Source organism: Scatophagus argus, chromosome 15 (assembly GCF_020382885.2).
Source record: "Scatophagus argus isolate fScaArg1 chromosome 15, fScaArg1.pri, whole genome shotgun sequence".
Lineage (NCBI taxonomy): Eukaryota > Metazoa > Chordata > Actinopteri > Scatophagidae > Scatophagus > Scatophagus argus.
The window spans coordinates 5,098,182-5,124,823 of NC_058507.1; the positions used below are offsets into that span (position 1 = coordinate 5,098,182).

The following is a 26,642-nucleotide window of genomic DNA, read 5'->3' on the forward strand; positions in this document are numbered from 1 at the left end:
AAACTGACAGACATGTACAAGATTTAACATGAAATCCTGTGTTAGAATAATACTTACCAGTACGTGCACAACATACCTATGTAAGTAACAGAGAAAAATTCTTTAAGTGGCCAAATATTGGCACTAGACTCACTAATGTTGTTTTTTTTACAGCTCATGTTGTATGCCAGTGCAGGTACAGGTGCACCTATACTCTACTACCAAGTCATTTTAAGTATAAATTAGGAAGGCATCAGACTGTCTCTCATGTCCATCAAGAATTTCCATATAAGAATGATTAGATCATCTTTAAATGAGGTCAGTGAGCAAACAGTGAACCACAAAACAAAACACGTTATGATTGGTTTTAAATTTATTTTCCATTGCACAATAATATATATATATATATTGTATACTGTATCTACAGTCTAAATTGTTTGTGGCAGCAGATTAAGTCAGACATCCATGTGAAATTTATTTTAATAAAACTGTACAAAAATTGCCTACTATGAGAAAATACTGCAACTCCACAGATATTCATCCCAGAAGACAGACGGACAGATGGACGGAAGTATGGCGAGCGAGAAACCCTTAAGCCCTCCTTGCACGCTGCTGTGATCCAAGCTTTTGCTTTCTATGCATGTCTACAGTGCAGAGAAAGCAAGAGTTCTCGTGAAGCAAAGAGTAACATAAACAGATGTACCAATAAAATAAATATATTCTCTCACACTTACACAACCGGCATGATCAAATCAAAAACGGGACACGCTTCCGATGTGTGACGAGAATGTCCGATTTGTTCAACTTGGTGTTAAATACAAATGCCAGAACAGACAATCTGTAAAGAGGGATAATACATGGGTTGTTTCAAGTTTGTAAACACTTAATATCATGCATCCTTCAATGTGCAATAAGACCATTTAGGACATATATGTTGCAAACCGAAGCACTTTAAAGTCGAGGCCACACTTTTTGTAGAAAGACTCAGCGGCCCACCAAGAAGAGATGACCCTCCTGCAGTTGCAAAGCTTGAATCTGAGATGAACATGTTCAGTATATAATTAGAAAATGTTTATTGTCATGTCTGGATGATGGATAATTATGCACAACCATTGTTTGGATGTTAATGCGAGTTATTCTTTCCCAAAATTACATTAAAGGTATTCATTTTTAATAGATGATTGAAATTAAAAGTATATATATATTTGTTTTCAAATATATAAATATATCATAGTATCATTAACCTGACACTGAAAACAAATCTGAGAGTGAAGCAATCAGCATAATTGGCAAATGACATAGATAAGCATAGGTTCTGTCATGTTTTGGTCCTTTCGAACATAAGAAAATGGAACAAGAAGAAACGTAAACACACACACACACACACACACACACAAAAATCATGCTAACAAAATTATTCTAAGTACAAAAATAGTGCAAAACCCACATAACTGCTCTTTGAAATGGGTTTATCTCAGTAGTATACAGTATAGTCGATTAATATCAGCCAGCTAAAAGGGAAGGGTTTCAGTCCAAAATACTGCACATCCATCTGGAATTTTTGGTGTAACTGACAGCTGAACATCTCTTAAGGATACAGGACTTAATTACTCTAAAATCTAAGAATTTTATTTCCCACGATTTTCTTTGGTGGATATCTCATTTTGGAGTGAAACTCTTCAAATTCATTTTGTTTGTCCTCTGAACGGTTTGGGCAATGAGGGCGTTAAGTCCACAAGAAGAGGCTAAAGCCAATAATCTACTGAGCCCCCTCCACCCCTCACACACAGTATACTTTGTGACTTAAAAGTGCTGCCTAAGGTATCCATACTGACTCTTACCGTTTTGGGAAAAAAAAATAAAATAAAAAAAATCAAGACAACTTTGTGAAATCAAGCAACTCTTTGGTGTCAGAAAACAACATGGCCGCAAGCGTACAGTATGTCACGTTGCCTGAACCTGCACTGTCAGATTTGTGTCCAGACGTCCTGTTATTTACAACATTTGGCAGCAATCTGGACCGACAAAGTCTTGTATCTCTGTTCAAAATAAAAAGACCGACAGGTAATGCTCCTACGTTGACTCAAATAGCAGCATATCCTCGCACCTCATGAAAAAGAAATCTAATTACAATAGAACTCTAGTTAATCACACTGAAAAACACTGTCAAGCAAAACAAAAACCTCAAAAGACCTATTGTAATACACTGTATCTATGTAATATTATAAATATTGGCGCCCATACACATATTCCTGAATATATGTATGTTCACAAACACACAGACGTACACGTAGGTAGAGGTTAGCATATATGCGTCATGAGGCAAAGGCAGAAGAGAAACAGTTTTTAAGTGGACGGTTCAGAGAGAGGGACGACCAGTGGCACAGCGTGGAGCTCTCCGTGGTGCTCGCTCATTTCTACCGGCAGCTACGAATACAAAGACAGCATTGCCGTTTCCATTGTGCTGTAAGAGACACATGCTTTTTTTTTTCCACCACCTACGCGCTGAGAAACGAGACGAAAATCAGCCGAAAAGAAGTCAGAGCAACCACTTATAGGTAGAATCTTTGTCATGAAAAAAAAAAAAAAAATAATAAAATAAAATTTTAACCAAAATATACATTTATGCTCATCGTATTAAGGACAATCTTTGTCTTGCCCTTCAACACATCATTTTTTCCATACGTGACTTGGCTACAGCCCCTTGAAAGCTATAAGAAAACAGCAGAAGGCCTTCAAGGCTTTTCCAGTGTATCAACTCCTCATTTTTTTTATGATAGATCAATGTAAACTCTTTATCGAGGGGGGCGGGTAAACATTTTCAACACTTTTTAGCGCACTTAATTTGATCAAAACAAAAAAACTGAATGCCCAACATACAAAGATCATTTTACTGTTCCAATAAATAATCTAATTTAAAATAAAACCAAAGTGACACTCAGAAAACACCTAAAACAACTTGATTGGAAAATGCTGTAAAAGGAATGGTTGGTGATGAACTAGTGTACTACCAGCCCTTATTCGGTGAGAGGCAACAGATTCATTATCTCCCCATCGATCCTCTACGGCTCTAAGTGCTTGAAAGGCCCTTTCTGGACAAGAAAATAAGACAAAAATGGACTGACAAAGGACAGAGGTCAAACTCTAAAAATAATTTCGACCAGAAAAACTAACATACACAAGTCCTTCACTGACTCAAACTTTCCTTAAAACAAAAAACTTACATCTTCATTGACTTGATTAGATTTAAAGGACAAACAGGTCATCAGACTTTTCTCCTCATTTAAGTCCACTGTGTTTGGCAGACACCATAAAGGTCACAGAAAGGAAAATAAAGAACAACTGCAATCAGGCCTCCACAAGTACATGTTTTGCAGAATTGTCTTTTCCTCTTTCAGAACAAAACAGCAGGGTGTGTAGAGATATATTTGAGATATATGAGTGCATGACTGATGGGAATGAAGGGTCCCGTCTCTCCTGTTCTGCGAGCTGATCGTGACCATCATCGCTCTCAGATGAAATGGAAGGAGAGATTCCTAAGGGCTTCTCTCCTTCCAGTTCCTCCCATTCTCATTACGTTGGGTCGGCCAGCGTCTACTCCGCTGCAGTCCTCCGGTGACTGAGGTAATGCAGAGTGTATGATATTGTGCTGAGAATAAAAGCATGAGTCTGTAGAGCAGAACCCCTCGTATAGAGAAACAGAGAAGAGAAGAAGAGGGACCTGCAGCTCCTAAGAGAAACTGGTGTTTGCGTGATTACAGAGTCCGATGCTCCACCCGCTGCCATCAGAGCTGGTACCACTTCTTATCTTTGTACTTCAGCATCATCTGACGGGAGGAAAAAAGGAAAAATGAGAGTCAGAAATAAGGAGTCAACCTGAAAACAATGCTTTAGGTGCTCAAAGAAATAGCACATCCGTACATCATGAGCATGTTTGGAAAAGGACTCGGCGCTGGCCATCATGGCTGCCGTTCTTTCCTCCAGCTCGCCCAGTTTTTGCCCTCTCTCGTCCAGGGCTATCCGGGCGCGGGCCAGATCTCCCACTACCCCAGATGCCGCGCCCTTCATGCCCTCCATGCTCCCTGGACCAGGGATGTGCTGGGCCAGGCTACGGGAGGCCCTGCCTGCAGCTGTTTCACCAACTACCAACAACAAATAGAGAAATCCATTCAACGTGTTGACAAATTCCAACATCATCTTCAAAGTACAATCAAATGGAACCTTGGTGGTTAAGGAAACTGTCCCAGATGCCTCTGACAGGTGTATTTGTTATATAATAAATACAGTATATGTAATGTAAATATTAAAAAATATATAAAATTATTAGGCTGGAAAAAAAAAAACAAATCATGACTTGACAGAACGTGATTGTGTACTCACAGAGGTCCTCCCTGTCCAGAGACTGAGCTCCTCCCCCAAAAAGGCCTTTGAAGAACCCCCTGTTAGGAGCCTCTGGTGTCTCCACGGGGGTAAATAACTCACTGAGCATCTCCTGAAAAGGACAGAAACATCAGCCATCATGCCATACTATTTCAGGTGCAAGTAACTTTAACTTTATACCACTTCATGACCATCACTAGTATCACTAATCGCCTCAGAAGATGCCTGGTGTAGGGATTACTGGTGTTGTGTGGGGTAGCCCAGAGATTCATTAGAAACATGTTGCATAATGATAAAATAACACTACAGTCTACATAGCAGAAAGTGCAGAACGTTCTCTACACCCACATACAATTTTGTTTAATTCCAACCTACATGGAAAGTCTTTTATCCACGCTGGAATTATTGGATCTAATAATGAAACACCAGCTCAACGTTTTTAACGTTCAGTATTTCCGATTCTCCGACCTGTAGGTTATCGCAGGTCTCCTGGCTATAGGTGATCCTCTGGATCTCGGTGGGGGAGGTGAGGTACAGGGCCTGACCCAGGTTAGAGAAGCAGAACGTTCTGGCTATGCGCATATCTGTCAGCGGCAGGTAGTTCACATCCAGCAGAGGCCTAAGACTGGGTAAACTGTGGTGGCACAAAGAGAAGTAATTTCACATTAAAGCTTAAGAACTGCGCAATACAAACAAAGTTATTTTGATTCCATCAGATATTTTGAAAGGACAAGCCAGAAAGCAGTAGAAGTGGCCAGAGGTTGTACCTCAGAGTCATGATATGCCCGTTAGCACAGAAACAAGCGATGCAGTTAGCGCCAGCCATCTGCACGACATCAGCCCTCAGCACGAAGGAGGCCTCCGTGATGTTGTGTTTGTAGATGCTGGTTTGGGAGGGCATGGCCACCACCTTGGCCTGTTTCTCCGAACACAACACGGCGAACTGGGAATCTTGACCCTCTTGCGATGAGGGAGGGGAGGCCGGCCTACGCCTCCGGCTCTTCTCCCTCTCCTCGTCTGAGGCGTTCGGATCATACCATGACTCGTAGAAAGGGGGCAGCAGAGCTCCAGTGGAGTCCAACAGGGCCATGGTCAAAATGCCTCCTTTGAGTCCAGCCAGAGTGCCTGAGGAATGAATATTGCTTTCTTTTAGATTAGACACGGCCTTCAAGTGACCAAGTGACCATGTGGCACTCGAATACTGTCCTGACTTTATAAATGTGAATTTAACAAATAGTAAATTAACAGCAATTTCTGGAAGTAAAAATGAATCTTGTAAACAAAACTGCTTTCACACAGATTTCAAGTGGCCACAGTTTCCTTCTGTGCTTCTCTGCCACCGCTTCCTTCCAAAATTATAACTACAAGAAACCACCAAGACATTTCAGCTATGAAGGCCAGAAAGAGTCATTCTCCTGCATGAATCCCCGCTGCACATAGCTGGCTTTCTCAGGCAAATGGAATTTAAAGAGGCCTGGAATGACAGACTGAAGTCCTAGTAATGTTGTTTCATTTCCAACTGCTTGTCAAAAGAGGTCACTAATGATTTAATGTACTTTTCTGTGTCCCCAGTCGCATGCAGATCCCCATGTGGTGAATTACAGTGAGTTCAGTTCAGCGTCTTACCACAGGAGGAGATGCCAACTGGCTGCTGCATCCTGTGGTCCCCACCAGGTGGCAGGCTGAGGGCCACCATCATCACAGATCCCTGGGTGGTCCCCACCAGCAGACACGGACTGACCAAGCTGTCCGTCTTCCTGGGGAAACTCTCACAGAAGTGAAAGGAGGAGATGGCCTCTCGGGATTCTCTGTCTATGCTGGTTACACTTGAACTACGTGAGCGGGTGAATGAGTTATCCTTGGCATCTGGACAACAGGACGAGAGTGAGCACAAAAATGAGGAAATGATTTGTGTGACATGAAACAGGCGAGAACTTTATAGAGGACTTCTGATGTTGTTGGCACAAAATCCACCTTGTTAAAGCTCAGTTAAGTTGTTAAAGCTATGTTCTGCTAATTTAAGTTTAGTGAAGCACATCCTCAAACACATTCATGTCTTTTATAGAGGAGGTCCAGGACACCAAAAGGCTTTTTAACATTGAGAAGCTCTTGCACAGGTTACATCCAATTTTGTATTTTCTTTGAATGGTTCTCACTATGTACTTTTTTTTTGCAATTAAACCTGTAAACAACAACATTCTCAATGTGAAAATAAATAAGATAAGATATGCTTGTAGTACTACTACAGCGACTCCCAAGGAAGTACTGGTATTTAAGGAGCAAGAATTATTCATGCCTCATTACTGTGCCGATGGCAGCTGAAACACAAGCTTTCACCCTCCTTAAAAAGCTAATGAGGGATCCCGATAGAAACACAAAAAGATCTGTGGCTAAACACACCGCCCATCATGTGTGTCCTTCACAAGGAAAAACTGCAAACAAGAAAAGCAAGATATTTAACACTGTGAGCGAGTGCAGTCAGGTCAGTGGAGTCTCCTCAAAAAAGAACGTAACCAGTCATTGTGAAGTTAGTGCCATATGTTAACCCATTCAGAATAAAAGCCCCAGCACTGATGGGGGTTAGTACCAGTTATCCCACTTCAGACCAAGTCAGACCAGGGCTGGTCCACTCACACGAGTTGGGGTCTGACCAAGTTCTACAGACTCCCCACTTCAGGCTCATCCTGGTTTCCGCCTTGCATCCCTTCAGACAAGGAACGCGCTTCTTACATGTGAGAGAGCGCCATCGTTGGCACCTCCCCTCTGCTCACAGTGCAAACAGAGACTTCTTCTCAACTTACAGTACAAGACAATTACACAATAAGCAGTACTCTTGTGAAAGTATTTTATGTGAACTGAGGACAAAGCAGCAGAAGGTAGAGATTACAAAAGAAACATCCTGTAGGAGAAAATGCAAAGCTTCTGAGTAGCTAAAATTCAGTAGTTTTGGCTTACCCAGGTCTGGCTTTTGCTCGCTAGACGAGCTAATTTTCCGTGACATCTTGGCTGTAACAGAAACAAACACTCCTATTTTATTTTTTGATGGCCAAAAAGGGAAAATGCTTCTGAAAATCAAAGATAAATTAAATAATCAAAGATTCGGTAATCTGTGACATTGTGTTTACTGTGCAAACCAGTGTACAATCATCCGAGTCACATTTAAGAGTGGTGATACATACTGAATGACAACTCTTGAGAACACAGACACGGTACATTACTCCATACATGGGACAACTCTTTCTGTGTGCAACAAGACAGCTTATTTCTTTACGAAGAACATTCTGATTTCCAAAATCTTTTCAACTGATTTTAGCCTTTGCTTTCAACAGTGTTGCTTAGTACCAGGAGTGTTGCCAATCTAAAGTATAGCCCAAAAGTTGCCTGTTGCAGTCTATGACCACCCTTACAGAAACCCTGAGAATACCAACGAAGCTGAGAGGCATCACAGACAGCCAAAGGGCCCGTGATGTCAAACAAAGCAAGAGGCAGACAAGAAATAAGGTGACTCCAATTCAATGAACACAGTTATGCAAAGAGAGTGGGAGGAGGAAGAAAAAAAAAATCGGTGCATAGCCAAACAGTTAACACTGAACTAAAACCCTGGAATCGGAAACACACACAGCAAGTGTCAAAGAGAAGTAATTCACTTACACGTTTCAGTGACGCGGTTAGACATTAGTACTGTGAAGAAGAAGGCATGAGGCAGATTTTCTATGCTTGCAAACTAAAAGGAACATTTGCCAATTTGGTGTACTAATTTCAACCCAGAGTTGTGTTCCAACAGCCAACAGCTTTTTGGCAAAAATCTGCATAGAAAATCTGAGGCCTGAAATTTGAAAATTTGAGAGACGTCCTGTCATGCATTCGGTAAAGACCCGTGATTAATCTCATCAATCAGCTATGTAATCCCCCAAACCGTATGATTAGTAAAAATCCACTTCTTGAATGCACTGCTTTCCTTCATTGGCACAAGATGCACAGACTGACGTAAGGATTAAGGCACAGTGTGGTTAGAACGCCGTCATTCAGAGAGAAAGAGTGAGTGATCAGAAGGAATACATCTGGGTGATACAGTACCAAAGTCATTGGCAACCGTCTTGGAAAAGCGCCTGCTTTTGAACTTCACTGGAAATAAGGTTCAAAAAGACAAATCAGACAACTGCAGTCACTTCTGAAAGCTTGAATTTAAGGGGACATGCAGCGCTTAACAATACAGTACCCTTCTCTATGAACTTCTGTTTTCGTTCATCATCTGAATTGCAAGGCGAGGTAGATCCTACATGACAAATAGCAGCATTTGAAAGAAAAAAATTCAAAATAATCAAAGGATCTAGTTTTTTTTTTTGTTTTTTTTTTCCTTTTTAATGCAGCGTGAAGACTTTAGGGAGACTTACCCGATGTAGGTGATTTGCAGCGGTCCTCTGAGGTGTTGGACCCATCATTTGAATCACAGAGTGCTGTGGGAGCCACAAAGGTTGCAATTAAACATGGCAGAATTAGTCAGACTGCTCTCAGCAGCTAAAGGCTACACCAATTCCTACAGTACATATGGTGAAAATAGTAAAGGGTCACCTATTTGAACAAAGGCAGGGACAGCTACCCATACAGTAAAGTAAATCAGCCACGCTTGAGTTCACTTCACAAGTCTAATACAAATCTGCTCACTCATGATGTCACTATAGGTTATCTAGTAAAACAGCTGGCAGGATTTAAAGATAAACTACCTGATTTTATTTAAGTGCCCCCCAACAACCCTCATCCCAAGTCTCAAAATCTCCTCTCAGCTCACTGCTGGTGTTTTCAAAAAGTCAAAAGTGGGCTTTGGGCTTTTGGGAGTGTTATATCAAAATCAGGAAGTGCATCTTTATGAGAAAAAGGGAAGGCTTAGAGAGGAGAGAAATGATACTGTGGGCGGAGTGGGTGGGGTTCTGACACAACATAACTTACTGAGGTGAGATGAGCGCAGTTTTTTCACAGACTCAGTATACAAGTTAGAAAGCCTGGACATGCAAGACGTCACAGTTGGAATGTCTTTACCAAATCACAAAGAGAGACCAACAGTGAAAAGCGTGAAACAGAAAAACGAATGGACATCTTAAGTGCACAAGAATCAGAAGAAGAGTCTCAGAGGTTTCCTGCCGGATTTCTAAATGCAGTGAAGCAATAAAAATATACCTATCAGACAGTATTCTTGCAGTGTGCATACAGTGAACTAACTATCCAGTCACTGCTTTTCATCAAATTAAAGTGTCTTGGATCTAGCACCAGACCACTGAGACTGTAAAGAATGAACAGAAACAGTAAATGACAGGATGTTAAGGCAGACACAGTCAAAGATGTGACAGAAATAGCGAGGCTAAAGAAAAGCAAGTAAATACAAACTACATGTTGTTCTGTCATTAAAAGAAATACTGCATTTACTCTGACTGTATAGATCATGAACATGCGTGCTCCACTGTCTGTTTGATCTGTCCAACTGAACAGATGGAGAATCTGTCAGGGATGCCCCCTGTTGAGGGACAGGAGCTACTGCAGGGGGCGGTGCTCATGGTGTGAAGTGACGGCTGCTGCCAAGTGTCAGCCATGCCTTCTTAACCCACATCTAAACAGTCAGAGCCGCTCAGCTACTTGGTTCAGATTACGTAAGCAACTTATAGATATATGAGGGAAGTAAGAAAAATATAAAGCATTTATTTTAGTGTTAACAATGTTGGTCAGGGGTGGTGCTTAGCTACAGAGAGTGACCAACAGGGAAAATGCTGGAGTGCAGCTCACCTCCGGAAGGCTGTCGTGCTTTGCGTGGGGATCGAGGCTGCCTCTGGTAGGGATCAGACGGGCTATGCAGCTCCGATGTGCCCATGTTGAGGAGCAGAGTCTTCTGGAGGTAGTCCACCACAGCCAGGCCATTACTGTTTCCAAACACCACACTAAAACACGGGAGTAACGAGGGACACAGTGGGTCAGGATTCAGACCCTATTTTTGCTCTCAACTCCTAACGGTGAAGGTTTATTTACAGACGCACTGCATAAATCACTACTGCCTTCTGTGTGACAGGATGCAATTTAAGCTTCTTGATGCACACAAATTTAGAACAACTACAGCTTGTGGACATGGATAAGCACTACTATCAAGACAAGTGTGGGCATAAATTGATGTGATCTCTTGTCAAAATGGCACACGCTGTACAGACTTACAGGCCGTAGGAGGAGTTGATAGCCAGGCTGGTGATTGGCTGAGGTGGCTCCCCGCTCACCCAAACCAGCTGGATCACCAGCTCCACCTGGTAGCCCGGAGACTGCTTCAGCGGGGAGCTCCGCACCCTGCATCAAACACACAGCAAGATGAGACACCAGGCTGCACCTCACACTGGAATGAATTATCACCCTTTGGGTAAGCCACACTGACAATATCATCGTTTTTTTTATTACTGTTATTTGCCCTTCCACTCTTTTACCGTGAAGACACTCTCATCATTTTTAATATTTCTGTGAAGAGGGTTATTTTCCCCTGGTGTACTGATGTGGAAATTTGGGATAGAGCAGGTGACTGAAAGGAGTGACTGGATGACTATGTTACTTGCTGAAATGACCTTTTTGCAATCAGCTTGTCTGTTCAGTGACAACCTGCACCACAGTGACCTAAACAACCGATCCCAATTCAACCTTTTAGTAAAACAGAAAACGTATTCGTCCATACTGCAGGCATGCTATATTGTCCCGGGGTCCGTCAGAGGAGTTGCTGCCAGTGGAGGGCTGACTGGGAGGCTCACTCTCCTGAGGGCTGGAGGAAGCTCCTGGAGTGGGCAAGGTGGGGGTCTGCTCCCCTCCTGGGTCAGGGGAGTCCCCATCACTAAACTCACACTGCATCCGCACCTCCAGCAGCTAAATATAAGAGATGAGATGTAATGACAAGGCTTGTTTTTAGACATGTTGACCATCATTCTTAAAATACACGTAAATGTATATCATATCTGGTTTTGGATAAAATAACACCAGAACCTTTTTTCATCCTACAGTCTTTGAACTGTCCAGCTGTTCCCAAAATGGGAAAAAAACTACAAAGGCCAGAAGTCTGTCTGCTGTCAGATTTAAACAATGATTAAAAATTGACATGACGGATCATGACTGCTGACTCACCTGCACAGCTTCAGTGGTGATTTCTTGTTTGCTGAACCTATAGATGATAACGTGGGCAGACACCCCGGCCACGCAGAGCATCCTGCTCTCAGGGCACCAGGACAAGGTCTGGATGGCAAACGGGTCCTCCTCCACTATATCTGTACTTGGCTTCTCCTCCTTACCGCGGGCCCTCTCGAACACCTTGGCAGTCTTCAGCTTGTACAGCACTTGGAGCATAACTTTGAGAAGAGTTTAAAAAAAGAAAGACGAAAGTTTGCAAGAATTCAGTTAATGTACTCATGATGGTGACCAGATCTGAGCAGCATGTTGTTGTGTGTTTAAGTCAATAATTAACTGTAGCTAGCATCAAGTGCACAGGTTGGACATTTTTATTTATGCAGATGACACTGTTGTGTATACACATACTTAGACAGCATAGCATAAGCTTAAGATGGTCACGGCAATAGTAAACTTGATCAACTGTGCCTTAATGTGCAACTTACTGCTAGCGTTTATATATAGGAAAAAAACACAACAAAAGTTTAAGACAAAATATAAACTTTGCTCAATTGCTGCCAAAATATTAATGCACAACATAATTTTTTTCCCCATGTATAAACTTGGAATACAAGTAGAGAAATGGTCATCACATCAGCAAATCAAACACTTCCACATTTCGGTCTTTGATTTGCATGTACCTGCGATAATGAGGAAACTACAATCATCACTGTGAACGTTCGTGTCAGGTGTGTGATAAGCATGTTAATTTGACTTGATGAGACAGATGCCTGCATTATTACTGTGGTGACTGTACCTACGAGGTTTTTAACTGTCACCAGCAACATGACCACATCTTCAAATAAAGCTACTCACATGCAGAGGCATCCCAAAATTTAATTGATCCATCAGCATGTCTATTAAAGGGGGGAGAGGAGAAAACAACAGAATATGAAATCACTAGTTGTACCGGAACCATGTTTGTATTTGCATCATAGTCAGTGAATAGTTACATACAAAATATTTTCATGGATTCATTAAAAATTAGTCACTAACCCAGTGATTATGATCTCAGGGTAACTCTGTGAGCCTTGGCCCCAGTTTCCTCCATTAATCGGCCATTCCTGAGAAAAAGACAAAACTTAAATTTATACTTGAATTTTCTTTTTTTTTGTGTGTTTTTTTAAGGTATCGTGTTACCAGATTAACTGCATACATATATGCATATATATATATATATATATATATATATATATATATATATATATATATATATATATATATATATATATATATGTATGTATGTCTCCAAATTTAACGTCCAGTGTATTTTAAACACAGACTACACAGGGCAATAAATTAAATTATTAAATTAAATTTACCTTCTTGCTGTAACCTTGTCTCTTTTGCCGACTGCCGACAGAATAAAGTGCAGGAATAAGTTCAGCAGGGCAGTCAGCAAAGTACTCACAGCAGGTCACTGGTGACTCATGGATAGTCAGAGGATATGGATTCTCAAAAATTGGGTACCTGTGAAGACAATGTGCCACAGGTTAGATTTGGAAACTGACTACATCCTCACAGTAAATGAAAACCTGCCTCCTGCCCTTCAATACCACTGAATACTCTGATTGACCGACCAGCAACATCCCACGAAATGATTCAGAGAATTTTTTTAATAGTTTTATTATAATTTTAAACGTTTTGGCAAATTAAATTTATTTAATGTTAAAACAAAAATGAACGATTACATCAACATGAATAATCAAGAGTCATTTTGACTGCAACTACTGCACTCCGATGCCCAGTGATACAGTAAACGTCAACCTGTGTCACTGCTGCTGGTGAGAGCCAGCCGACGGTGACGTTTCAAAAGATCTACAATCGGTTGGGAGGAAATCAGAGGCACTTGTGGGGACGCCAATGAAAAATTAAGGACCGCACAGTCATTTATGTTGGCTCGGTTGCCTTCAATTCATCAAATTAAATTCTTATATAAACCCACAACAATGCAAGATGCAACAGCAAAAACAAAACAAAAAGACACCTAGGATAATATGAGCCTTTTCTTTACCATATAATTGGTATAAAATTGTAAACAGGTTGACGTAAAGGGAACACAATGGTTGACCGTAAAACAAATTCCTTTCATAATCAATTGAAGTTACACATTTTATTTTTTATGGAACCTGTGAAGTATTGGAGAAGGTCATAAGTGACTGTGTTTCTGTGTCCCACAAAACAAAGATACTTATAATACATTACAAATTCATAACTAACTTTGCAGAGAAGGGAATGGGCCTGCTGTTCATTTATTTAAGTATGAAAGCTTTGAATCAATCAAATACAGGTAAAAAAAAAAAATTCCAATATGTCTTGTATATTCTTAGTATATTAGTCTACTAATATAGTATGATTGATTCCAACAACGTTCTGTATTTAAAAAGCAGCGTAATTACCCAATCTGTCCGAGGTCTATTACAATTAAATCCTTCTCAAGGAGGACCACCACAGCATAAGGCTCCTGAAAGTCTGAAAAACATAAAAATAAAAATAAAAACAGTACAAAACGGACAAGGACATTGATGTCATTTCACTGAGCAAGTATGGATTCTGAGATAAACGGACAAAACCCGCTCAGGGTGGAGTGTTGCAGCTCACCGTTTGGATATGGAGTTTCACACAGAGTCAGGAAATCTACAATGGGGTAGTCCATCTCCAGGACGGCAGTGCTCTTTCCATGCATCACGGTCAGACAGGCTCTCTTCCCCACTGTATCGTAAGACAAACCTCCAGACAGGACCATGAATGGGTCCCTGAGTTCGGGAAAACACACACACAAACACTTTAATTGCTTCTTCAATACATTTCATTTTGTTATGAAAAGCTAAGAGCTCCAAACGGCGGTAAATGGGTGAAGAGGGACACCACAATTTTACTGTTGTGCTTTCTCTGGAGATTCTTTGCCCCCATTTCAAGAGTATCTATGATGGGAGGAGCCTACTTTTTAATTATAATGACAACTATATTAATCCCTGTCCTCTAATACCTGAGAAAAAAAAAATACGTAAGGGATAATTAGATCAGCTTCGGTGAAATAGTTAATTTTTCATGTCAAGCCTTTATAGGAAAGTTTTGTCTTTTTTACTTTGTGACCTTGACGTAACACGGTTGTTCTCTTTAGATAATGTGATGATGACATGATCAACGTGTGACCCTGATGGAACAACAAATCATTTGTCATGATCTGGGAGAATACAGAAATAGACATGAGAATAATTAGGCAGATTTCCACTTCATTTCCATCAGCAGGACACAGTCAACAGGACTGCTCTGTTAGACACATGCTGGTGTGATAGAATAACAGGAAAGGCCACTTTCAGGACAGGACATGGATTCAGGCTGGGGTCGGTTTACACACAGGATGGGTGTGGACTTGCTACCATCACACTTACCCAGCTCTTGTTGTTTTGTACTCCACCTTCAGGATAGGCTTGCATGGTTCTGGCTTTTTTCCATCCTTAGGTTGCTTTCCTAATGGAGGTCAAATGGCATGAATTTGTTTTAATTTGCAGAAGTACAGCAAATGTGATGCACAAACGTCCCCATACACGGGATGGACATGCAGCCACCAACCATCTACATTTCGCACAAGTCACACCTCCAAGATCTGAAGGACACTGAGCTACAGTATGTGCTTTTAAAAGACATACTTGGCTTCTGTTCAATATGCCTGCGTGTGTGTGTGTGTGTGAGTAAACAATACAACTGTGTGTGTACAACAGTTCCTACCATGTGGTGTGATGATCTGTGCAGGCTTGGCTGGAGCTCTTACATTCCATGTGGTCAGAGTGCCATCAGAGTGGCTGCAAACAAACTGTTTACCCTCGTGGTGCCAGGCTACCGAGTGGATCGCCTGAAAGACACACACACACACACACACACACAGCAGCACATCATCAGCGTGTCCAGAGAAGAGTACACACAAATTTGAAATCTGTGCAACCACAAATAAGAAGATTCGTAGCAACTCAAATAAGCGAACATGTCACCAAAATCTCAAAGGGTTCCAATGAGCAGCTGTTTTGTGTTTCATGAGAAAACATCTGCGAGCTGCTGCTGCTGCTGCTGCTGACTCACATGTGATGGAAGTGACAGATTACACAAAACCTAAAAACCAAACATGCTGCTGGTAGGACGGTGAGAAAACCGTGCACAAATTAAATCGTACCCTCACAAGAATTCAGTGGAAAGGAAATAGCGTCTTACCTCATCATAATTGTAGCGGTAGTCAGCTTTTTTGCACTTCAAATCCCACAACACCACTACTCCACACTCAAATCCAATCAGAAGCTGCAATAACAAGAGAAGCAGAGCACAGCTCAGCCGACTGCTATGAAACCACATTCTGCGCATTTAACTCAGCCTGGAGCTAACATGACTGTATCATCACCTTCTGTCATGTTCAAAAGATCTTCAGCATTTATTTATTTCACTCCTAATTTCTCATTCTTTTCTGAAGGCTTTTTCTGAAAAGAACTGTCCAATTTGTTACAAATTCTCCGAAAAAATAAGCAAATTTCGAATCTATAGTAAGCCCTGACTCACCCACTTACTATGTAAAAATTGTATATAAAAGTTTATATACATTGATTGTCAAACTCTGATAAACTCTGATTAAAGTGGGATCCACTGAAACCTGAGTATATAATAATATTAACTATGGTATGTTCAGGAGAGCCTAAAGCCAATCATTAACCACTACTCTTATTATTTTCATGATACTATAGCGTAGAGACAAGCCCCTTTCTTAAACCATTATAAAGTAATAAATCTATATTTAGCATATCTACTAAAAATGAAATGTAAGATGTTCAGGTAACTGAAATAGATGAAACAAAATGTCTTTCAAAAACCTTAAGCATTACCCAAAGAGTCGTTTATGGACATAATTTTTTGTCAAAGACGACTTAAGAGGTGCAGTGCATTCTGGTCTACTGATGTCACAATTGCTATTTAAAAAAAAAAAAATTAACAAATTATTATTTCCATCTCTTCTGTAATGATTTTCTCTGTGTGTCACTGTGGAACATTTCTGTAAATGATTAGCCTGGGAGGAAACATTTCTCCTTGATTTGAGCACCAAAATCTGACGTTCACCATCGATATTTTAATTAGCCGAAAACGTGCATCTATCATCCTGCACTGCAGCCGCGTAAGTCGGACTGACATTGCGCCATCTGCGCTGGAGCAGTTAACCACCGAGGAGAGAAAAGTACACCATCAGATCACAGGAAAAAAAGTGCAGTTGTGCTTTAAATTTTAGGGTAGAAATTTATCTTTGTTCCACAGCCTGTGTGTGGTCAACAGTCAGTTACCTTTCCTTCATCCATGGGGTTATCACTGATGTGCACAACAGGCCCAGGGTGTGTCTTGGTGGACCTGTGCACGTTTTAGGGACAGAAGAGAAAAAAGAAAACAGACAGGGAGAGAGTATGTGAACTGAAGCATATTTGTACTCTGCAGTCTGACATGATGTATTCCTGATGAGTAAAATCTATCTAGCTGCACCGTCTAGCTTTTAGCAGTAAAGAAAAAAGACAGGGGGGCAATAACTGTGGTTGTGCACAAAGAAAAAAGAGTGAGAATATAAATGATGAAAATTTGCATCAGTGCATCAGAAAGAGAGAGGGAGACACACACACACACACGAGAGAGAGACAAACAGCGAGCGAGAAGCAGGGAGAGGGAGAGCAGGGTCACATGAGGGTCTATGAGAGATTACGGTGTGTGGAGACAGCATCACCGTGGCAACAGAGCAAGGGGCACGGAGGAAGTGAAGGTCTGGCCTAAAGAAAGTGTTGCTGCCTCGGAGTGTGGTCTGGCTCCAGTGGCTAATGATCTCATTGCTGCTGATGAGTCGATACAGTCAGAGATGTGAGTAAAAGGCAGGGATGGACTGGAATATGAACTCCAGTCGGTAATCACCACATGACGGGCCATCAATAAAGACAACCGTTTTTATACGTGATTATCCTCGTAAATGTATGTACACAGTATGTTTTATAGACTTCAAAAAATGGTAGAGACAAAATGAGTTCAAGCGTAGTTTAAGTAGGCTCCCTTTCTACTACAACACTAAAAATGATCATTAAGGCCCAAGGCTTTTCTTTATTCTTTCCGCTGTAGGAGACCTAGAAATGTGAAATCACAAGTTTGCAGAGGCAACAAAGCTATGAAGCAGAAAGCGTGGTGAAAAGACTTTATCAGAGGTCGGACAACTGTACTACAAAGAAATGCACACCACAGCTAAGAGCTCCTTCCTTTAATCGTTTTCACAGAGGCAGCCGAAATCACCCCGCATCTCCGCTGTCTGTTTCACAGACGTTCATCTGAGCTGATGGCATACTTTGCTGTTCTGACACTTTCAGCTCCCAGATCTAAAACAAGCAATTTATCAGATTTTACCAGCAGACTCACACACACCTTTATACTCCACATCCAATTCTAGCTGTCAGTCACTGTCCGAAGTTATTTTGTTAGCTCGCTGGTGGGTGTGCTGGAAGAATTACCTTGAAACTACACGAGTTGAAGTGTTTTTCCTAAAAATAACTGTCACGTACAGAATCAGGCACTGGAATGCTATTATAACCGAGACAATTAAAAATTACATGTCATTGTGTTGGGCAACACTGATTTTAACAAAACCTAATTTTACCTGCATGTAGTGCCTGCTAAGTTATATTTGAAACTTGCAGGATGTGAAGTTAAATTCCTTGTGATTCTTACAGTGGGTGTTTACACGGGGGAGTGGGTGACACAGGATAAGTCAATGGGGTTATCAAGTGGGCACTTCCTATCACAGATGTTCCGTTAAATCGGGCAGCAAACACCTCCAAAAGTCTCAACAACAAGTTCTGGCATGGCACAATCACCACCTCCATGCCGCCTTCACAGTGATCAGAGCTGCGGTATTCTCAGCGCACAGGACACGCTGTATCTGCAAACACATTCCTTTGCATTTTGGAGTTTCCTGGTTCAGTGTCAACTCTCACAAGTGCACAAAGAAGATAATGCAAATGGCAGTAAGAAAAAAAAAAGGCAGTTGCGAAATACAGACTCACAGTTCGATGGCTTTGTTCCACATGATGACATAGCCTGAGAGAGTGAAGGACTCCACGTTGACAATGTGGATGTTTCCTCTTTCTGTGCCGATGTAAAGCCATTTGCTCTGGAAGGGCAGGTGGCAGTATGTGATTCTGCAAGAGGAGATGAAGATCCATCATGAGCCAGGCTTTTCATTATCTCATGACTCAATCCCATCAAAGAGTCACCCTTGTCCCTAATCATGCTGCCCCAACTGGAAGGAGTAGCGAGTGACTAAGATTTAATTACAAAGGCCTTGCACTGTGTCACACTAATGAAGCCAGACTATATATAGCTCAGCAGGGAGGAATAGCAGAGTAAACACTGCTGTCTTTTCTCAACGGGTAGGAAGAAACATCCAGTCATACACCTCATTTACAATGTCAAACGGGCAGGGATGACGTTAACTGTTTTCTGTCCACACATCATGTGAGATGTCTCAGGTGGCGTTTCATGTCGTTCTGATTGAAGGTGGACATTTTGACTAAACTCGGATGACAAATACATCACCTTGTCTTTCTGTATTGCAAGATAATTAAAGTTGCATTAGCTGACATATGATCATCTCACAGAGTTGTTGTGGGGAATGACAAGAACAAGATGAGTGTGCATTCAAAGTCATATTTCCAGCCAATGAATGGATGTCAGGTCAAATTCACTGTCGTTTTAGCTCCGTTTCAGTCTCTCAGAACTCATGAAAAAAAGCACAGCACAGCACAGCAGCAAACAGTGGATTGGCCATTTTCACCATTTTCTAATCTGATTTAAAATTATTTGATTGTTTTCTTTTTGTAGAGCGCTTACTGCATGAGTAAACATTAGAATTGTTATAATAATATATTGCTGATGATTGCAGGATCTGTGAGCAAGAAGACAATGAGCTAAAGGGGCTAAAAAGCTCTGCAGAGTTAAAACCAGAACTTCTTGAATTACACCTTTTGTTTTGTGTATCAGTGCAGTGCAGCTTCAAAGTTAGAAATTTTTGAACTGTGCAAAACCACAACAATTTAACCACTACGCCACAGAGCCATTACATGTTTACTTGCTGGATTTTGGAAAAGAAAATTGTTCTGTTGGTCTGTGAATAGATAAACATAAAGCTCCCAAAAACGTCAACAACTAGAAGGGATTTTACTTTGACCTCATATAACTGCTTTGCCTGTTCGCTTGCGAAGGAAAACCCATGTTTTTGGAGAACCACACGAGAGAACAGTAACACGCTACTTTTCCACACCTGATGGCGACAACACTGCTAATTATGCGCAGAGAAGCATGTGGCCAGCTGTGAGGACTGTTTACAGATTTGGTTCAAAGCTCACAGAGTGACAGATGCAGCGACACTTCAAACAGAGCAGCAGAAAGGAGAGCACGTTACTGTACCTCTCCCTGCTGAACTTGAGAGAATGAAGAATAGCTGGGATTTTTTGCCTCAGGTTCCACAGGTGGATGCTGTCATCAGCTAAGGCACTCACCAGCGCCCCCTGTGGGATGGATGAGAAACCGGGTAAACACGACTACGAGGGCATTAAAGAGACACGTGGGTCACAAAGCTGGCATTTCTGTTTGATCAGTTAATGAACAATAGTGATTCATGTCCTACAAATACGGATTAAGCACCAGTGTCAACGGTACCTGCTAGCGACAGACCGGGAGTGAAGGGGTGAGGACAAGGCGGAGAGAAAACCAAACAAAGGAACAAGGAACAAGTGATGACAACAAACCTCGTTGATCAGGAACTGGAGCTGGATGACAGCAGCACCGCTCTCATGCTGACAGTAGCACTCCACACCCGCACGGCCAAAGCTGCAAGTGAGCTCAGTCAAAGAAAACTGGGCAGCTGCCAGGGAAGTTCATGCAGAAATGTGGGAAAACCCCACCAAACACAATGCGGATTTATCTGACAGATTAACGCTGAATAATGTGCATTTGAATAAATACATACTGATCACTTAGTAAAATTATTTTAAAATTTTATATTTACGTACATACATTTATAAATCCAATCCTCTTTGTGTTTTTTTTTTATATTAATGAAAACTGGCATTGTTAGTTTACATTCCTGTACAGGCACCAGCAAGAACATGAAAAAATCAAACTAGTGAGTTATAAATAAAAATCAGTGGGCCTTGTCTGCCTTATTTATTCACATGCGTCAGACAGCATGACGACAACACTATTAATTTAACAGTCATGTCTTTCTACTGGACCGTCAGGTTCAGGACGGAGAATTCCTGTCTGCTAAATGCGTCCATTCAAAAGCAGCTGACAGCCAACCGTAGATGTCAGGCCTCGATCTGAACTAAAATAGGGTCCAAAATGACTGCATGCATGGCAGGGAGGCACCAGGACTGATACGTGCAAAACAAAAACACTTTCACATACAATATATAAATGAGTAGCACAAGAAGGAAAAGCTTCCATCCTTCAACCAGCCGTTGACAGACTGCACAAAAAAGAAGGAGGAAGCAGCATGAGGTCTTCTAATCATAGAGAGAATCTCTGTGCAGACAAAAAGGAGTGCTGCCTCTCGTGCTCTTGGTGTGATAATGCCCAAGAAAAGCTCCAAAGAGAGACAGCAGTGCTCACTATCCGAGACCACCTTGAGCTGACACAGCACAAAATGTCTGAATAGGATTAACCCAGCTGTGATCAAACAATCCCTCGGTGCCTTAAACAAACTAAGGTGCGGCTGCAGAAGACCATTTCAGGACAGGCTCAACAGTGGACATCACTTGTGCAGAAGGACGGAGGCAAACACAGACTGCTCAGACTTTAAGCCGGCGCCACTGGAGGGCTGTTGGCAACTGAACTCCCATTCACCCGTGACCTTTCTGTGCCGTTTTAGCTCCTGGCCCCGCAAGTTCTGTACAACATTCGCCAGAAATATTAATGGATATCATGTCTCCACAGTGGAGGAGGAAGAGTCATTAAGTCCGTTTCATTGCCTCTAGTCTTGAATAAATAAGAGAATTAGTCTAAAATGTTAACATGCAACACTTGCGTATTCATATTGCTAACATCAAGTAAGATGTTTTCAACAGCTTTAGAACTGTTAATACGAGGCACCGTTACCGCCTAATAGTGCGCGTTACTCTGCAGTGTACGCTAAAGCACAGGTGTCTAGAGTCTGATTTTGATGCAGTGCAGGTTAATTGTGCTGCTAAGCCAAGCCACTTTCTAGGCTAGCAGGAAACTGTTGAAAAGAGGAACCTCAAAACAAGATTTTATCACTGACGTCAACAACTTGAGCATTCTTGTGATACTTTCATCCAACCTTCACAATCAAACATTTTACTATGATCACGTAAACCGCATACATAAACTCTGCAATCTGCCACCTGAGACTGTTTCAGACTACAATGCGCATTTCCGTTCAATAACTTCATTTCATTAACGGAGCATATGCTTCTAGGAGCTTCACTCACAACAGGAAGCTGAGTCACAAGTCTACTGTGACTTTGCACCTCATAGGGGAAAAAAGCTTAAATGATAGGTCTTGTGATCATCTTTGGTCATGTGAACAGAATCAAGTGATTCGCAGGATTGCTCAAATGAAATGTGCGTTGAGTTAACACCTTTGGGGTCTGGATTGTTGGTGGGACCAAACAAATAGACGTATTCATGTCTACTTGAGGAAATTGTGGGAAACTGTATTGGTCTTTTTTTTTTTTTGGTTCCAATCCAAGCTTAACTTTTCTACTTTGATCTTAAGAGTTTAAGACAACACACACCACTGAACATCAACACTTCTCTATTTGGTAAACCAACATGGTTCACCACAGCATTTCAACAGGGCCGGTTTTCTTGTGCAGTCAACTGATAATAATCATGACAGGAAATCTTGTTATCACACTGAAAAAAAAATAAAAATGTTGTCTGCAGCATTTCTGAAAGTCTGAGTTAAAACATCACTAACAGAAGAGAAAGCCACAGGCTTGGGCCTACACATTTTGACAGTATTTCTGCAGTGAAAACTTGTGAAAATAAACTTCTGACTTTCAGCGTGACCAGAGTAGATTGAACTAAAATGCAATTTTGTGAAATATTTAATCCATTCTGCACAAACCTGAACTTTCCTTTTTCTAATTAAAAGTTCAAAACACTTACTGCCACCGCTGGCCTCCATTCCGGTGTGATTCTCAGTATTAGAAAGAGCGGGGGGGTGGGGGGGCTGTCTACAGTAACACACTGATTAAAACACTGTAGTAGAGACAGATCTTTTAAAAGCAGACGTTTATTGCTTGTAGACACCTCATTGAGCTTATGTCTACTGAGCTGTGGCAGCATTTCCAAACTCCGGGGGCAACGAGGCGGATCGATACAGCCTGTCTTTTGATAAATGGACCTATTGCCTGAATGACAGTAATCCCATCAGCTCCACCTTGCACATTAGGATAACATGGAAGCAGTGTGTGTGTTCCTTGGGAGTTGCCCTGTGGACACAATGCTCTCTTAATCTGGAGAGTGGATAAAGACGAGGATGCAGCCACGTCTAATGAAAATCTAAATAAAGCAGATGGGCCTCGCATGCAGGATATCGGCATAAAGGGAAACCCTGTGTTTACACACTAACAGGCCAACCCTGAAGACATGCTGCAAACAGCATAACATGGATATGACCACATCATCACATGCAGTGTTATATAGCCTGGAATCTGGGGACAGTGCTGTTGCTGTGACTCATGGAGGTTACTTGGTTAGCTGTTAAAAACTAATTTCTAACCTTGAATACAAACAAACACATACAAAACCAACTCCCAACTGCCTGAGGGGCCCACACGGCACTGCAGCAGCTTGAATGTGTGTGTTTGTGTGTACGTGAAAGTCCAGCGATGTTTACAGCACATATGAAGTGGCATCCTGGCACAAGCTGGGCAGCACAGTTGATGAGGTTGGCTCCTCGGCATATGGCAGAGGAGCTGTTCATGCTACTGCAGAGATACCACTAATGAGCCTGGTGCTCCAGGAGAAGGAGGCTGCTGGCTGCACAGAAACACAACCCAGCTAGTCTCTACCTCTGAGCTTGTTGGATGACAGGAAGCAAAGACGGGTCATTTACTATATGAAATCCCCAGAGTTTGTGCAATGCTGAAAGGCGACTTGGTCATATGACATTTACGAAAAGGATGTTAGGAAGTAAGACATGAGCCTGGTGTGTGTTGTGTGATTCTACGTTTGAGTGTATGTGTGTGTGTGTGTGTGTAATCATCCAAGCTTTACTTTCCTTGTGAGGCTCTCTTCACTTCATTTGCCCAGTGAAAAAAAAAAAGAAAAGAAAAAGGATACAGCCTCAAAGCTCCAGTCTGAGTCCCGACAGCCAAGATTTTCTGCACAGGGTCAAAAGCCATTGAGGATGGTTGATATGGGAAGCCATGACGCACAGTCTGCAGGAAAGAGCAGAATTTATATTAGACCTCCAGTCAGCTAATCAATCATCTGCCACAGTCAAGCTGGCATTACTGGAGAAGAAAAACATTATCATAATCTCCAAGAAATGTAATCCATCAATGTGGAAAATTAGTCTTTTTATCAAAATAAATTAGATAAAGCATAAACATTAGTGCAAATGGGGACTGGAATATTTTTCTGATATCTGCCTGACATGTGTGCAGGCTAAATCCTGTAAAACATCAGTAATAAATTCATTTAATCCATCCTAAGGCTCACATGTCCAGCCTTGGAGTGCACTTAATTGCCAGGATCTTGCAGTCCCCCCAGCCACCAAAATGTTATCATCATTAGGCATCTATAACTCAATTGTTTCGGGTTGAAAACCTTGCCCAGTCAACCATGAGCTCTGCGCAGCTTACAGCAGCATTATGTAACAGGTAATGCTGTGACCCTGTAACCTGGGGAGCTGACCTGTTCTGCTCCCAGCTGGGGCAGGAAGCTGGTGGGCTGGTTCACCGACACGTTCAGCACATTTCACCTCTTCAGGCCAGATCATTAAACATCTAAAAATGTATTTTGCACGTATGTTCAGTGAAAGGGATGGTGACTGTATTCATTCCCCCTTGTCAATACTGGACCTCAAGAGACACTAACTTAATGTAGGCCTCAGTGATAGGGGACGAATACACTGTCCTGTTCAGTGTATATTAAAAAAAAAGCATATAAAGGTTTAGCTGAACTAGCATGAGGCTTAAGCAGTCTGAGTTAGAAAATCATGTAGGCATTTACTCAGAAAACAGAAAAATACATTTTATACTAGTAGCACCAGGACATATCCATTTGGTTTGTTAAGGTCAGAATTAAATCACACCAGCTTGAGCTGAACTAAATGCATTTTTGCACACAAGGCGAACTATGGATTTTGTCCTCCATCTCCAGATCATCTCAGGAAGGGATCTCTTCACCAGCGGGCAGGGACAAGCGGGAGTTAATACAGCAGACAAAACGCTTTCAGTGCACCTCAGGATATGTCTGTGTGCTATATTAAAATACCCTAAACAAAATGTCAAACCAACGCTTTAACTCAAAATAAGCTTCTCTAGTCAAACTGCTGGGAACAATGACTCGAGGCGACGATTCAGTGCAATGCAAACAAGCACGGTGCTCTGACAGCCCGGACACAACCGTGGGACACAGCCGAGGGACGGCTGTGTTACTAATCCTAACCTGTTATTGTCCAAGCAGTTAGAACTTGTTTACTTTATTATCTGGACTACATTTATTGGTTTGTTCTACGTGCTATGTGCGTACACTCACATAATTTCCACCCCAATGAGCAGTGCTGGTAGAAGAAAACAAAACGCCAGTGTTCGGTCACGCCGCTGTCATCTGACTGTCAGTGTGCAGAAACAGCCCGTTAATATTAGCCGCTATTAACGGAAACCCACCTTGCAAAGCTGAAAATGTTCCGACTGGAGAGTCTCCTGGACAACATCGTTTTCCCTGGGAGTACCCGGCTGAGCAGTTGCGGAGGAGGAAGAAGAAGCCGCTGTCAAGCCGTCCAGCACCTTCCTAATGTTAAACTTCTTCATTTTCCTCCGGTTCAGACGCGACGGTTGAAAAACAGATCAAGCGAGCTACCATAAATTGGATAGAGGAGGAGGAGGAGGGGGGCGGCTGCTAGCTAGTTAGCCGAAATAACGCACAGTTAATATCTTTCTGTATACATCTCACATGTTACGGAGGGTGTTGCTAGCGCACTCTCCAAAAGCACCCGAGTCACGAACATTGATTTAGCGAGTCCTTTCCGATCTCAGTGTTAATCCGCCATTTATGTGGCCAGCTCTGGCGTTATTCGATCGGGATCAATCGTTTCCGTGAGCTGCTTCCCCAGCCAGGGCTCAGCGGGTAGCAAACTGGCTACGGAAACGCAGTGAACTGCAGCGGGGATTGAGTCTGCGCTCTGCGGTCACCCGGATGCTGGGCCGGTGTTACAGTGCGTTCTGTGACCCGGCACATTCTGTGACCTCGATAGGAATTTCAGACAGCCGTTTTATCAAGAGCTGGAGCATATTCTGCATTTTGATGCCTGTTTACAAAGCACAATAACACACAAACAAAAATCAGGAAACACAAATCGTTACTTCATGTTTAGGCAATTTTAGTTTCTCCCTCAAGAGCTTGCAGTGGAGTAGACCTACACGCACTTTGATTTGAAGTAGTCTGTCTCATTGTGTCAGGTGGGAAATGCTGATTACTTATAAACTAAATAGCTCAACAACATAATGTCATTCTTATGAAACGATCAAATATGGATACACCTGATGTTGTTATAGGAACACTAAATCTATTTTGCCACAATCCCAAAAATGGATGAGACAACAAAATTGTACTAAAATGTTTTTTTTTTTCTTTAAAACAAAACATTTTAATTAAAGCAAGAAATGAACAAAAGAACCCAAAGTTCACACTTTTGGTTTGTTCTGTGGCCCCCTGCTGGCCGAGGAGCAGCTTTAATGCCTTGGGGGGGCTGGGAAAGAAAGAGCGAAAATCTGCCCATGTGGAAACCATCAAAGCCTTAAAGCCTCTTACAACTATCAGATAATCATGCTGGGGCAGTGAGAAAAACA

At 41.9% G+C, this 26,642-nt stretch overlaps 1 protein-coding gene across 6 annotated transcripts; it reads right to left on the bottom strand.

Annotated features, from left to right (window-relative positions):
* Positions 1-334: 334 nt before the first annotated feature.
* On the bottom strand, positions 335-25,963 carry stxbp5b (syntaxin binding protein 5b (tomosyn)). Of its 6 annotated transcripts, none has more exons than XM_046412767.1 (29): positions 25,461-25,963; positions 23,908-24,005; positions 20,343-20,424; positions 20,002-20,102; positions 18,600-18,734; positions 16,854-16,917; positions 15,745-15,828; positions 15,268-15,391; positions 14,931-15,009; positions 14,137-14,291; positions 13,935-14,007; positions 12,858-13,005; positions 12,532-12,599; positions 12,352-12,392; positions 11,497-11,717; positions 11,057-11,241; positions 10,555-10,680; positions 10,135-10,286; positions 8,754-8,816; positions 8,579-8,635; positions 8,437-8,484; positions 7,315-7,365; positions 6,994-7,122; positions 5,986-6,225; positions 5,127-5,484; positions 4,828-4,993; positions 4,360-4,471; positions 3,901-4,121; positions 335-3,806 (listed from the first exon to the last, which is right to left on the bottom strand). In XM_046412767.1, exons 1-29 carry the CDS (start codon positions 25,602-25,604, stop codon positions 3,765-3,767), a joined length of 3,567 nt encoding a protein of 1,188 aa, XP_046268723.1. In that variant the 5' UTR covers positions 25,605-25,963; the 3' UTR covers positions 335-3,764. The 6 variants fall into 6 exon arrangements, with proteins under 6 accessions (XP_046268723.1, XP_046268729.1, XP_046268725.1 ...); XM_046412773.1 differs by lacking the exon at positions 6,994-7,122 and adding an exon at positions 9,307-9,390; XM_046412769.1 differs by lacking the exon at positions 6,994-7,122 and having other exon boundaries at positions 25,461-25,962.
* Positions 25,964-26,642: the final 679 nt, after the last annotated feature.